Consider the following 16,047-nt stretch of genomic DNA (forward strand, 5'->3'; position numbering starts at 1 on the left):
GGCATATTTTAGAGAAAAAAGTTTTTCTAACATCGATTTTTTTAAGTCCCAAAGTTTTTTTTTACTTTTTTATAGACCTGTATAACTCGAAAACGGTAAGACCTACAAAAAAGTGTTGTATGGGAGACTGTCGTGAAATTCCCTGAAGTTTTAGAGAAAACTATCGAAAAAATAAAAACACATTTTCTACACCGTTTATCGTTTTCGAGTTATACGGGTTTATAAAAAAAGCAAAAAAAAAAAATTGGGACTTAAAAAATTCGATGTTAGAAAAACTTTTTTCCCTAAAATATGCCCAATTTGCAATGTATGGATGACTTTTATTAAATTTAATTACGAAACTTTTTGCTTAAGGATGATCAAAATCTGAAGTGGCCTTTTTTTTAAATCGACTTTAAAGTTTTGAATCATTTTTTTTTTAGTGTAGAAAATGTGTTTTTATTTTTTCAATATTTTTTTCTAAAACTTCAGGAAATTTCACGATAGTCCCCCATACAACACTTTTTTGTAGGTCCTACCGTTTTCGAGTTATACGGGTTTATAAAAAAAGTAAAAATAAACTTTGACCCTTTCCAAATGTTAGTCTAGATCGATTTTGAAAAAAAACAAAGTATGTAAAGTATCTTAGTTTCACATAGTCTTCACACCCAGAAAGTTTCATTGAATTCTGAAGGGGTGCTGCCAATCCCTTTGTCGAGTTGGCGTGAAATCCGTCATTTGCGGTTTAATCCTGTGGATATTTTTCCACCTTTTTGACGCGGCCTTCGAATAACTCCTCGAGACCCTGGCGCTTATCGAGAGAATTTAAAACTAAATAAAAAATTTCTCTGTTTCCACTCAAATTATCAGGATTTTTTTTTTGGAAATTTTCGAATGATGTAAGTCATAGTGATCTTTGGTAGATTTCTGTGATTTTTATATATTTGTTTGGCAAGATTCTAGGATTTTTTGTGAAATCGTAGAGAGATTACCTCAGGATAAAGATGAGGAAATCTTTGATTAACTCCTGAGAATATCGTTGACGAATTTCTGAAGGCATTTTTTGTTGTAATATTCTCTAGTAGGGAAACGTATCTCATACCTGGCATATTTTAATTAATTTTGACAGAGGTTATTCTGAATGCTACTAGGCTAATATTTTGCAACAATTTGTCTCGTATAGTGCATCTTCTTGCAGTATTTCGGACCGAGAAAAATCACCAATGTCAAAGCGAATCATAGAGGTGCCTAAGTGGTCAATTTCCCTACTAACACTGCATAATTTATTGTTGAATTTCTTAAAGATCTTCTATGGAAGTTTTTCATCGAACTTTAGGAATGATAATTGCTTTCCTAGCTTGATCGTTAATGGACGCTTCCAAGTGATCTCAGCAGAATTCTTGCTTTATCTATGGTGGATAAGAGGCGTGATTTTCTTTAAAATGTAACTTACACCCCTTTGCTTTTAGGCCCCTCATTTATACTGCATAACAGTCCCATTTATATAGGAAGTTCCATATAATATTATTATTCTTATTTATTAATGACACTTTACCAAACATATGGCATTCGTGTCAGATAGTGATTAAAATAGAGTTACATGATTTCAAAAAGCAATTTGTCAAATTTCGTTGAATAAATTACAATCTTTAAGGAACTTAATTAATAATGTTTCTCTTGCTGTGTTGTACGCTAATATTTCAGCAGTTGAACCATTTATGCCGCAACGTTTCCTGTTTTGTTCGAATCCTCGACATTCTACCAGAAAGTGTTGCACTGTCAGCTGTACTCCACAAAAGTTGCACATTGGTGGCGGCGAATTAGTCATCAAATAAACGTGAGTGATTCGAGTGTGTCCTATACGCATTCTAGATAATACACGTTGTTCGGAAGGGCACTTCCGGTCTGGATATTTGCAAGGACTTGTCTTGATTTGCCGTAGATAAACTTGGGTCCGATGCCATTCCGTTTGCCATACTTCCCAGATCTTGTTTCTCATCGATCGCAGAACATCTTGAGCCGGTAACGTGTTCATCGTTTTCTAGACTGATGAAAGATTCTAACTCGGCGAAGTGGGAGTCGACACCTTTTCCAGCACGGAATGCATGCTGACGTGGATCCAATCTACCGGTAGTTTCCAGTTCGGTGATGAGCCTTCGATTAACCATTCTTTCGAAAAGTTTACCTACACAACTGAGGAGCGTTATAGGTCTGTATCCTTCAGGTTTACTTCTGTCTGCTTCAGGTTTTGGTATAGGGATTATGTTGTCAACTTTCCATTGCGCTGGAAAGCTACCACTGTCCCACACTCTGTTGAACAACATTAGAAGGGCAATTTTCGAAGAGAAAGGGAGACGTTGTTTTAGCACATAGCTTATGTTATCATCGCCGGTAGAACTACCAGCACGTCGGTTGAGTGCCCACATAAGCTCTTCGATGGTGAAGTCCACACTGTAGTTTTTGTGAAGGCTTGAACGTTGATTCTTGAAGCAGAGTAATTTTCGTTCGATGACTTCCGTTGATATTCGTCGGCCAGAGCGTTCGCTATCTTTTCTCCGTCATTTGTGTGGCCTGTCGGTAGATTCAAGGTAATCGTGGTGTTCCCTGCAGTCTGTTAACGCTGTTTCATACTTGGCTTGCTGGAGTATCCGGGTTAATACTTTCCACGAGGTCCTCCCAACTTTTTTGCTTGGCATCATTCATCGTTTTGCGGCAGACAGATCGTGCATCATGGAACCGCTTCAACGCAGCGGGTTTCCGTGGGTCGTCCTCTTTCAATCGACGAAGCGCACGCAGGCATTTGCGTCTGGCTTTAATCACCGTTTCAACCTCCTCGTTCCACCATACTACAGATTTTCGTCCCACGTTTCCGGTAGTTTTCGGGATGCTAGAGTTGGCTACCGAAATTATTCTGTTCGTGAATTCATCCACTGTTAAAATGGACTTCGGATGTAGGGTTTCGCTTGTGATTTTCTCGTAAAGATCCCAGTTGGCTTTTTCAAGAATCCAGTTTGGTCTACGCTTTGGTTCAGTTGTGTTGCCAGGAGTACTTATCATGGTTGGGAGATGATCGCTTCCTGAGAATTCCATCAAAGTTTTCCAATGGAATTTCGATGCATGTGATGTTGAGCAGATGGTAATATCAAGGGCTTGTGATGCCCCTGTGGAAGGGTCGATGCGCGTATGAGTTCCATTATTGAGGATAAGCATGTCGTGCTGCAATACCAACTCCAGAATTTTATCACCTCTCTTCTTCGCTTCAGATATTGTATTGGTGATCCTACTTCCCCATGCAGGATGGTGGGCGTTCAGGTCCCCTAGTATTAGAATTGGTTTTGGGAGTTCATTTAGCAAATCACTTAATAACCCTACAGCATTTTTATCCTTGGGTGGAAGGTAAACTGAAACAATCGTCATGGACGTTGGCGCTTGTAGTTGTATTGCAACGGCTTGTAACTTGGTTCGAAAGCTGATTTGTTGAAACGGAGTCCCTTTCTTTATGGCCATTCCAGCACCTTGTCGTGTGTTGAGCATTGACTTAGTAATAGTTGATAATACGGACCAAGGCTGTCTGATCCTAACTTACTACCGTCGGCATTGGTTTCCTGAAGGCAGATCACGAATTGTTGGTATTTTGCAATCATTAACTGGAGTTCCCCTAAGTGCGAGCGTAGGCCATTGATATTCCACTGGATTGCTATGTTTGGAGTTGTTTTCCCCGGTTTGGGGAGACATCCTTCGGAGTGCTGCTGATGGTGAATGTAGTTCTGTGATGTGGTATTGCTGACCCTGTTCGGCTACTACACACGAGAGATCCATTCCGCTGGTCGCATGCTCTTCGTCACTTGCTGTTAGTTGGGGATATACAACAGAAATTGCCGATTCTTTGGATGGGGAATGTGTAATGATACCTGCCCGGTGGTGCGAGCGGCCCACGTCGACTGCCGCCAGGGGCTCATCGGATTGCTCCGGGACATCACTGGTCAGGGTCGACGTGGGAGGCCTCGCGCTTGGCGAATCAGTTTGTGGTTTGTGCTGCTTGCTGGTTGTTGGGATGCTTGTAAGATTGTGGATTTTGTCGTAGTCTTCTGCAGTTAAAGGTGGTAGCAGAGTGCGAGTTTGATCTGTGGTATTTGATGCTCGTTGTCCTAGTCGTTTATCCGTTTTCTTTTCCGTTTTCATTCCGGGGTCAATATTTTGAGTTCTCCAGTATATTTTCTCGTCAGGTTTCGGGTCCATTATTCTTCTCGGTGTAGGTGAGTGTGCTATTCGTGACGGATGATGCGGAGATGCGTTTACCCCGATGATTAGTTCTCTCAGTGAGCGATATCTCCATTTGGCGTTTGCCGCTTCTGCTGCGTGTGTGAATGCCATGATCTTGCGTATTGTTGAGTTCCTTTTGACCAGATGAAAAAGAGAGGAGTGTCTGATCCTTTCGCGATAATCTATCGTGTTGTGCTGTTGTGTTTTGCTGAACGGCTTTACTTGGAGTAGTCTTCGGTGCTGGTTTTTGGAATACAGTTTCATTTTGTTTGAGTGGTAAGGAGGACTGGCTACGTGAGTATGCCTTCAAAGTTTGCTTTAGTGCAACGAGCTCCTTCGTAAGTACAGCTACTTGCTTTTGTAAAGAGGTGATTACTTGGTCTTTAGCGGCTAGTTGTTGCTGAACTTGCTCCTGAACTACTTCAGCGATCGTTCCTTGCTTATTTTCTTCTGCATATATACGCCTCGCCTCAACAAATGAAATGCCTCTGTCAACTTTCAGACGCACTATTTTTTCTTCTTGCTTGTGCATCGGGCAATCACGCGATGTTGTGGGATGTCCGCTCTTGCAATGGAGACAACTGGGAGGATTCGTACATTGTTCTCCTTCGGGGATTTCATGTGGCGCAGAACACCGTAAGCAAACTCCAGGCTGCTGGCAGGACTTTTTTGAGTGACCATAGATACCGCAATTGAAGCACATCATCGGGGAGGGGTAATATACACGAACTTTGATGCGCAGTAATCCGAAAAACACGTGATTGGGTACAATTGTTCCGTGGAAAGAGAGAACCAACAAGGGGGTGTTTTTCAAGACACCGTTCACTCGCTTTTTTATTCTGCGTACTGATTGTACGCCCTGAGCCTTGAGGTTGTCCAGTATCACAGTTTCTTCCTTGTTAATTGTGTCTGGGTCGTATACTACACCTTGGACCATGTTCAGTGTAGGGTGAGGAACTATTTCAACCTCAGTGCCATCGGTTAACTGTGTGATTTTGATGAGTTTCTCATAGATGGTTTTAGAGCTGGTGCGTAGAATGTAACGTGTACCTCGTCCTTCACAAGATGCTTGAATCGTTCTGGCTTCCTTAACACCAACTTTCAGTTGGATTGAAGTGCCCATTATGAACGAATCGAACGGCGTGGCGTCTTGTTGGCTATTAACATTTTGTTTCCGACGCAAAATGAGTACCATCACCTGACCAAGATCATCGGGACCAAGCATCCATTCTGGAACGTTGCTTCGACATATCGCTCCCGCCGAGCCCCCGGAGGGGCCAGGGGACCTGCCTGACATTTATTCGAGATGCCAAGAACTATTCACTTCACCGTTGGTCCTCCAAAAATTATGGAACGTATTCACGAAGGATCGTTTTGATTTCCTCTTTGTCACCAATTAGCACTCGGATCACAACACTGCCTACACAACAGTTCAGATGTGTGTATGGGTGATTATATCGACTGCAGCAGCGCACCGCGTGATATTTACACCATCGATTAATACCGGATTTCACTACTGTCCCATCAAGTTTTGCCCGAACTTCACTTTGCCGAGAGAGATTCTACGAGAGACTTGTACTTAATCACCAGAGTTGGTTAATATACCGCGTAATTAAGACGAAAGAGATGATAATCAATTGCGTCCATATAATATTGGACTGTTATGCGAGTATGGGCAGTATATTTCTTGAGGCAAGCAACAAAGATACTGAGCTATCAAACCTAGAAAGATCCTCAACTGGATCGGAAACTTGCGCATTCCTAGGAACATAGTTGGCACAAACTTAAAAATCTTTGAAGGAATTTCTGGTGGCATCATTTGAATCATCTTATGGAATGTTTGAAGGAATTTCTGTAGGTTTTCCTATAGGATGCTCTTGGTAAATTCCTAAACAAGCTGTGAAAACATTCCTTAATTTCTCGAGCTTCCAGGAAATACATTAGAATCCACCAATATTTTCGTGGAAATTCTGTCAGGTATCGCACTAGGGATTTTTTTTGGAATTTCTACATGAGCAATTCTCGCTGAAACCAGGCTGCCATCGGCACCCATCGTTAGAATTCCAATTTTATGTCACTGATCGCTAGTTTTCGATAAAACTTAAGGGTGGTCCTTTCTGTTTTCTCAAATTGGTGGACCCCTCGTACGCCAGCTAGCTGAACAGTTTGCGAAAAAGCCCATTTTTAGATAAATCTTGGGTATTTCTTCACGGGATATGTCTCATATTTCGCTTGGAACACATAGCAAACTTAGTAGCATCGTATAGAGAAAGGATATAGCTTTCATTTAAACTGGAAAAAATTCTTGAATTTTGTTAGAAAAATCGATTTTTCACCATTAGCGCACCGCTAGTATTGGATTCTGAGATCACCATCAGAAAGCTGAGAAAAAATTGCGTGAGATAGGCTACAGAAACTAGGTGAGCAATGGTATTTACTCTATCATATGAACAATTTTATAAACCATGTTATACGATTTTGACGTATATGGCGAGTGCAATCAATACAAACATCATTTTTTGTACAACAAAGAAACAAGTTTTCAATCTTTGGTGTTTTATTCGAATCGAGTAAAGAATAAGAATATTATTTTTAGTGAAAAAATCTGGCGGCCATCTTGGATTTTTGACGTCATCTTGATTTTAGGTAGTAGAATTAATTTTTTGCCTTAATAGCACTCAGCATGTCGAATTTAGAGGCTACCAATAAAAAAAGGTTACGTATATTCTTCTTATTATTATTCTTCATTTTACTGACGTGATGTCTCTACTGGAACGAGCCAGCTTTATTAGTTATAAATCCAGGTTATTAAACAGAAATTTTCTTTTATAATGCGATTTCTGACAACAGAATAATACTTCGAGATATCTTTGAATTCAGTAATAATAACTAAATAAATTCAATAAATGAAAACCGTCAAAAAACATTAATTGTATTAAACAAACATTTTTTTACCCTATGCATTGTTGTTCATTGTATGAAGTTTATAGATTGCGTGTCGGGACATTAGTAAGCCTTGTGGTAATATCTGTAATTCTAACGTAAAACATTGACGAAATTGCATTAATTTATAATGAAAGTCTTAAATTTTGAAGCAAAAACATCCTTGATTTTCTAAGCCATAAAGTATCGTTTTTAGTACCGCCCAACATGCATGTGAAAAACAGCGAAATTGAATGATGAGAAGCAGGTTTGGTTCTAATGTGGACATAATGCCGAAAGGCAGGTGTATAATTTCGAGGTTAGAAAAACTGACGGCCATCTTGGCTTTCGACGCCATCTTGGTTTTTAGTAGTTGCATGATTTTTTACCATCTCAGTGCTCATCATGTTGAATTATAAGGCCTCCGATAAAAAATAAAACAATCAGATTCTATCTTTCTTATCTTATCTCAGCTGTTCAACTGATTGTTCATTTGTATCAATGGTATTAGACCAAATAAATGAAAGAAATAATGCTATTTTACAACTCGAAAATATGCAGAATAATCATTCAGGTAACAAATAAAAATCCTATATGATAATTTGTTTTTAAAACTTTAAAGCTGAAGGGCTGGCTCTGTTCCAGTAGGTACGTAACGTGAGGAAAAAGAAGAAGAATAAATGTAACGGTAGCATTGAAATTCAACATGTTGAGTGCTATCAAGGTGAAAAATTAATTCTACTGCCTAAAATCAAGATGGCGTCAAAAATCCAAGATGGCCGCCAGATTTTTTCACTAAAAATAGTATTCTTATTCTTTACTCGACTCGAATAAAACACCAAAGGTTGAAAACTTGTTTCTTTGTTGTACAAAAAATGATGTTTGTATTGATTGCACTCGCCATATACGTCAAAATCGTATAACATGATTTAGAAAATCGTTCATTTGATAGGGTAAATACCATTGCTCACCTAGTTTCTGTAGCCTATCTCACGCAAATTTTTCTCAGCTTTCTGATGGTGATCTCAGAATTCAAAACTAGCAGTGCGCTAATGGTGAAAAATCAATTTTTCTAACAAAATTCAAGATGGCGGCCAAATTCAAAAGGGCCGCCAAAATTTTTTCAAGTTTGAATGAAAGCTATATCCTTTCTCTATACGATGCCACTAAGTTTGCTATGTGTTCCAAGCGAAATATGAGACATATCCCGTGAAGAAATACCCAAGATTTATCTAAAAATGGGCTTTTTCGCAAACTGTTCAGCTAGCTGGCGTACGAGGGGTCCACCAATTTGAGAAAACAGAAAGGACCACCCTTAAGTTTTATCGAAAACTAGCGATCAGTGACATAAAATTGGAATTCTAACGATGGGTGCCGATGGCGGCCTGGTTTCAGCGAGAATTGCTCACATGCATTCTTAATTTCTTCTAGAATTTCTGCAAAATGTCACGCAGCAATTTCTCCAAGGATATGAGTAATCTGATTCTTTGTTAAGCCATGGACTTACATTAGCTTCGATATTTTTTAGCATGTCCTATGCAAATACGACTTAATTTCTCCTTCTCCTCCTTGCTGACTGATTGCTTTCTAGTTCCTGTATCTGACGATCATTCGTGTACCTTTCCAAAGTACATCACTTATCGATGAAACGGAGTAGCAAAATTTTTATTACCACGTTGCGCCACATATTAATTGTGGATCGATTGTCATCATATTTTGTTTGCCAATTTCTTTCAAATTTTAACAGAGCTGGAGAATCATAAAATGGTTAACTTCAGTCCGAATTTTCCCATACCGCAGGGATATACCCTGTTTTAGATTTGCAAATGCAAATCACGTAAGCCGAAAATAGTTTTCATACAAAGCAGCCGAATGTTTGCATATACCGCACATTACCCCTGAAGTTCATGCGTCACATGTTTACTGACCATGGAAAGGCCAACGAAAAAGCCTTGCAATAAATTTGTTCGCACCGCAATATATCCCGTGCGCTGCATTGTTTGCAGCTAATTTATCACCAAATAATTAAACTCTCGAACCGTAAGAACACCTTTTTCGAATGACAACACACCCCGCGCCGAAGATGGGTCCCCCCCTGGGACTTACCTCGCTTCTCCTCCACGTGATCGCGGCACAGGTTTAAGGCAGTTTTCAGAATTCGATCATCGTTGGACATTTGCACGTCGTCGCCATCCTCGGCGGTGAACGTGGACGTGTTCAGTATCGATCCTTTCGTGGTTACGCACCTATGCGGGGAGAGGAAAAAACGTGAAGCAAACACACGGTCGTGAGATTACGAAACCGGTAGGCGACTATTGCAACGGCGACAAAGTCAGGGCCACTTACTTCAGGGCGGGATTCTTCTTTCTGATAAAGTCCAAAGCTTGTTTGGAGGCAGCGGCTACCTTTTCGGCGTGCAGTGGGTCGAAACGTCGGTCGACCGATGTGGACGAGGAGGTGGTGGCGGAAGCTTTGGCCGTTGGGAACACCGATACGCTGGACGTTAGCTTGGACGTGATGATTCCGGCTGCGGTTGCGTTAGTTGTCGTCCCGGTTGTCATGCCAGGTTTGATTCCTTTGGACAGACCTTCCAGCTCGTTGATCACTGTCGAGGAGTGGAAGGAAGGAATTATGATTAGCGACTGGGGAGGATCATTTCGAGTTCTAGGGGACTTACCAACAATAGGAACCATGAGCTGATAGAGCGGATGCGCCCGGGCAATACTCTCGATGTCAGATAGGTAATCTACGAAGCAGTTGGTATCTGGCACCAGAGACCGCGGACGAACTTCCATCATCAAGGCGATCGTGCTCTGCGATAGAATGTCCTGCAAAGACAAACGGAAGCAAGAAATGATACATATTATTAGAGTTGAAGCGAAACCTAGAATCTTTCACGTCATAGACGACCTATCCCAGTCTGGAAGAATTCCCACAATTATACGCCAAGCCAAACCCGAGCCCCGGCATCCTTTTGTTGCAAAACTTTCTTTATAATTATATCGGACCAACGACCCCTCTCGGCTCTTTGAGATTTGCATAAAAACGCCTCGGGGCGATCGCGGGACTAGAAAGGTTATGCACACGCAAATCGCTGACTGATCGCCACTTTTTTTTGCCTTCTTGGCGATCACTAACTCTTGAACGTCATTGAACATGAGGCGGCGGCGGCGGTAAATATCGAACGAATCGATGATCGATTCAGTGCAAAGAGCGCATTTCAGTGAGCGCGCGCACGATCTTTCTCTCACACTCATCCCTCGTCCCTCCCTATTTAGTAGTTATAATATTATAAGGTAAACGTAGCAGCAGTCAGCAGGCTCTGGGTCGAGGTCAACAACCGCTGCCGGGTTGAGGCGCTTTTCTGCTCCTATGCCAGTGGCGTAGTAAGGGTTTTCAAAGCCCGGGGCGTAGTCAAACTAGGGGACCTCCAAAATAGGAGTATGCGTTGCCAAGAATGAAAATATCTTTTCCATGATTTGATTTATGATAGGAGATGAACCAGTATGTGGCTGAAAATCTCGATAATATAGATAATAATAATAATAATAATTGATTTCTGATTAATATAATGAAGCAATGCCTTTCAAGATTCGATTCAATTTCTACTGTTATGAGGCATCCTTACCATGATTTTGGGACCCTTAGGGATCCACACCCCCCTAGCTACGCTCCTGCCCCCACCATATGCATTACCCGAGTGCCCATGTGTGGCTGCTGCAGCCCGGACCCGGAGCTCGTTTCGGAAAACATTCCGAGTTTGGCACAACAACAGATTAGGCACTTTTGCGGCTGGAAGACCACATACCTATCATCTACCAATCTGAGAGTCTGTAATTTGCGAACGAAAGAAAACTCCCTATCTCCCTGGCTCATCATCTTTCATATTGGACCGAAGGGCGGCGATCGGCGATCTGCGGTGTTGATGGGTCCGTTGTTGGCATTTAGAAAAGGGAGCCTTTGTTTGGCTTTCGTTTGCCCGTCAAGATTGCCTCTTCCAATTGGGCGGCGGCTTCGACGAGAGAAGGTTTGCGTCATACTGAGAGCGACGGGACGGGTCGTCTCTTAAGATCTTTGGAAATTGCGCGGCGAACTTTGGAGTGCGGCATGCGGTGTTGCGGTGTGTAGTTAAAAGTATAACCCCTGTGGGAGCGTTTCCTGTGCCGTATGATCGATGGCCGGCCAAAGCACGTGCCGCTTTGGAATCCGATCTACGTCATTTTCTATTGATCACGTTTTGCTTGATTTGGGGGGGAAATTGCGGCGGAATGTTGGAACTGAAGGAAATGGTGCTGTTGATCAATATCGGTTATTAAAGTTTCGAAAACAAACATTTGATGCGCTTTGGCGTCGAAAAGTGTTGTTTGGAAGCTTTTAGTTGACTACTAATTGGTTGTGCCGATCAAAATAACAGATATAATTGGAGTAAAGTAGCTTAAGATGTTAAAATTATTATAAATTTTTGATCGTGAGATTCGGGCTTTCAGATCTTGAAGTTCAACTTGTATGAAAATCATTTGTAAAATAGTAACACTAAATTCATGAAGATCAAGAAGTTTCCAGAACTTCATAACTTCATGAACCATGTATTACAGAATAACCACGGCGTACTCACATCGAACTGGATTTCAAATTTTGACATTCAATAGCTTCGAAGACAACTTACAGAATGGCTAATCATCTCCCGCAGTTTTTTTTTTTTGTTTTTAATCTAGACTGCACGTTGTACTACAATGTGGAAAATCATTGAACGATTCTATGCAAACAAACTAAGAATCTACAAGGCACATCGAGCATTCTTTACAGAATTTATCGAAGATTTTTAACAGGATTCTTATGGCATTCTCCAAGCAGTTCTTCAGGGCTTCTAGAGAATTCTTGTAATACTCTCTATAGAAACTTGCGAAAAACTCTTCAAAAGGACATGTGTCAACCAATATTCTAGACGGATTTCACGCCAACTCGACAAAGGGATTGGCAGCACCCCTTCAGAATTCAATGAAACTTTCTGGGTGTGAAGACTATGTGAAACTAAGATACTTTGCATACTTTGTTTCTTCAAAATAGATCTAGACTAACATTTGGAAAGGGTCAAAGTTTTTTTTAACTGTTTTTATAAACCCGTAAAACTCGAAAATGTTAAGACCTACAAAAAAGTGTTGTATGAGGGACTGACGTTTTAGTAAAAAATATTAAAAAAATAAAAACACATTTTCTACACTGAAAAAAAATATATTCAAAACTTTAAAGTCGATTAAAAAAAAACGGCCATTTCAGATTTTGATCATCCTTAAGCAAAAAGCTACGTAATTAAATTTACTGAAAGTCGTTCATACATTGCAAATTGGGCATATTTTAGGGAAAAAAGTTTTTCTAGCATCGAATTTTTTAAGTCTCAAAGTTTTTTTTTACTTTTTTATAAACCCGTATAACTCGAAAGCGGTAAGACCTACAAAAAAGTGTTGTATGGGGGACTGTCGTGAAATTTCCTGAAATTTGAGAAAAAAATATTGAAAAAATAAAAACACATTTTCTACACAGAAAAAAAAATATTCAAAACTTTAAAGTCGATTTAAAAAAAAAACGGCCACTTCTGATTGTGATCATCCTTAAGAAAAAAGTTTCGTAATTAAATTTACTAAAAGTCGTCCATACATTGCAAATTGGGCATATTTTAGAGAAAAAAGTTTTTCTAGCATCGAATTTTTTAAGGCCAAAATGAACTTTTTATTTAATTTTTATTTCGCTTCAAATCGTCTAGTATGATCATATTTTCAAGTGATAAATGAGTTTTAATCACAAAATAGATTATATTTGTTTTATTGGGAGTAGTTAAAAGAAATAAAACGGAATTATACAATAATTATAATTATTAAATTCAATTGATCTCGCACAATACCGCTTATGAGAAAATCAACTACTTCTAACAATCCGATGGGTTTTTTATGGTTGGAAAGATATCACAATAATATTTAATGTCTTATTTGGTCAACGCCAATCTTAACAGGTGTCTGGAAAGGGTCAATATTATGCTTATGAAAAAAGTCGTGGTTTGTTTTTATTTTTATTATTGCTATATATCCTAAAACATAGTATCTGCACATGAATATTAACATTATTTTTGGGCTTTACTGAATAAATTGAATATTTTTGGTTCATCCTCTGAATTGGTATACCGTTTGGCTGCAATTTGTGTATCACTAGTAGGCATAAAACAATGATATTTTTGGGTACCAGGGACAGTTTTAACCTTATCAAACAATTCCACCAATTCCTCTGACATTTTAACATATTGTTCATTAGATATATAACAGAAATTTAATTTGGTGATACATGTATCAGTTTGTTCCACTGCCCAGTCGAATAGTTCTCGCGGAGTTGCGATTGTGTGTCCATAGTATTTTGCAAGACTTGCTTTTTTTGCCATTCGCTTGACAGTGCCACCAATAGCGTCACAGGGGCCTTTGCCGTGGGATGTGACAAAAAAGTGCCACTCTGCTTCCAATCCATGCATTTTCTTGAAATTACATAAGCCGACAATTTTTTTATTTTTATAATGAGCTGCAGCTCCATCTGACTTAAAAATAACTTTTGATTTGTTTAACAAAATTTATCAATTTTGAAATAAATAGCTGAACTGCTACTGTGTCATGGGTCTGATATTATAATAAAACTAACATTTTCCAATTTATTATCTTTTTTATGATAAATTTAGAATTGGGAATTATTCCAGTGATATCCTTGAGCAGCGTTAAAATTTTCAGAAAAGTCGCTAATTACCAGTATTTAACCTTCTTTTAAGGAGTCTTTTTTGTTTCGTGAAAGAGAAGATTGTTATTTGCAAATAAAATCATGAGTTATGAGCTTATCAACTTTTTTTAGGTAGATAACAATACAAACATATTCATTATTTCTTATTCATCTGGCGTTTAACGCAGGTACGTTTAGTAAGTTATTTTTCACAAAACTTTTTCTAGAAGAGAATTTAATGGGATATGGATAAGGTTGTAACTTTTCAATGTTTGCAATACTGTTGTGATACCTTTCGAACCATAAAAATTCGTCGGATTGTTAGACGGAGTTGATTTCCTCATAGGCAGAGGCGAAGTCCATTGATTGCCTTCATTTAAAACACATAATCACTGTATAATTCCGTTTTTTAACTATTCTCAATAAAAAATACAATCTATTTTCTGATTCAAACTCATTTATCGCTTGAAAACACGATCATATTTGACGGTTTAAAACAAAATCTTTGAAAAAAAATTTTTGGACTTAAAAAATTCGATGTTAGAAAAACTTTTTTCCCTAAAATTTGCCCAATTTGCAATGTATGGACGACTTTTAGTAAATTTATTTACGAAACTTTTTGCTTAAGGATAATCAAAATCTGAAATGGTAGTTTTTTTTAAATCGACTTTAAAGTTTTGAATTTTTTTTCAGTGTAGAAAATGTGTTTTTATTTTTTCAAACTTCAGGAAATTTCACGACAGTCCTCCATACAACACTTTTTTGTAGGTCTTACTGTTTTTGAGTTATACGGGTTTATAAAAAAAGTAAAAAAAAAAAACTTTGACCCTTTCCAAATGTTAGTCTAGATCGATTTTTAAAAAACAAAGTATGCAAAGTATCTTAGTTTCACATACTTTTGACATCCAGAAAGTTTCATTGAATTCTGAAGGGGTGCTGCCAATCGCGTGTCGAGTTGGCGTGAAATCCGTCATTGGTAAGTAATGGCAGTACATTGAACTATACATTTAAAACTCTTTCGACGTTTGACACAAAATGTCCAACTCTAAAGGTTCAGATCTGAGCCACCTATAAATTAATTTTGATGAAATGTTAACAAAACCTTATTTATATATTAAAACAAATGAAATCCTAAAACATAACAAAAAAAGAACAATACAATTTTATAAAAAAATGATTTGTTAACTACTTAGTTTAATTATGCGGAGCTTAATTTTACACAAATGTATTGAAAATGTGATGTACATACAGTTGTGTTCAGAATAATAGTAGTGAAAGCCGATTTTCATACAAAATGCTCAACTTTGGCATGCTGTAACTTTGTATTCCTATGAGCAAAACGCATGCAATTTCGACAGAGAATTCTAAATATCTTCTGGTTCATTATCACAAAATTTGTCATGGGGATGAACCTGCCTACGGCAGAAAATCTCTTTAATAAAAAGTAATTCAATTCAATTCAATTCACAAAATTCCCAGTAAACCACGTATCGTATAAGAATGTGCTTCCAAAATCACATATTCGTACGTCACAAATCAGAATCGCACAAGATGCTAAATAAGGCGTTACCAATGACAACACAAGTTGTATATAAATCCCCAATACGATTCACAAACGACAATCTGTGTTGACAACAAAACATGTCGTAAATAGTGCAACATAGAATCGTGTCAAGTTGGAAAAATTGACAGATCATATATTAATCCAGAAAACATCATATGAAGTCGCAATAACTTAGCAAAAATTGACTCCCAAACTTGGTATTTGCTGACGACGGGCCTCAAATAACAACGAAGAAAGTGTCGCTGTACATGGAACATGCATTTATATTGGCAAATAATCAAACACCAGTCATGAAATCCTTGATGGTACAGTGGTAAGGTGTCTGGTTTGTGATCCAGAGGTCCTGCGTTCGAGGCTTGATGGAAACTTTTTTATTTTCATCAAAATTATGTGGCATCATATATCTGATCGCAGAAAGTCTGAAAAAGTCGTGCCAAGTACGCATGAAGCCTCCACGTTGGTAGGTATATAGCCTTTTCATGCATTCTATACGATGGAATTGATTCATATAGAATGATGTATAACAAAAGTTATACTACCAAAATGTTGACTGGGTTTGTCATAGTACT

At 38.7% G+C, this 16,047-nt stretch overlaps 1 protein-coding gene across 5 annotated transcripts in view; it reads right to left on the minus strand.

Annotated features, from left to right (window-relative positions):
• Positions 1 to 16,047, minus strand: part of LOC5579825 — a 416,229-nt gene that overhangs the window by 18,230 nt on the left and 381,952 nt on the right. For all 5 annotated transcript variants that reach the window (XM_021838864.1, XM_021838868.1, XM_021838867.1 and 2 more), the window contains 3 exons: positions 9,842 to 9,992; positions 9,511 to 9,769; positions 9,271 to 9,410 (listed from right to left, as the gene is read on the minus strand). In XM_021838864.1, the coding sequence (XP_021694556.1) occupies positions 9,271 to 9,410; positions 9,511 to 9,769; positions 9,842 to 9,992 (550 nt within the window). The remainder of the gene's footprint in view (positions 1 to 9,270; positions 9,411 to 9,510; positions 9,770 to 9,841; positions 9,993 to 16,047) is intronic.

The sequence above is a fragment of the Aedes aegypti genome, chromosome 1, assembly GCF_002204515.2.
Source record: "Aedes aegypti strain LVP_AGWG chromosome 1, AaegL5.0 Primary Assembly, whole genome shotgun sequence".
Lineage (NCBI taxonomy): Eukaryota > Metazoa > Arthropoda > Insecta > Diptera > Culicidae > Aedes > Aedes aegypti.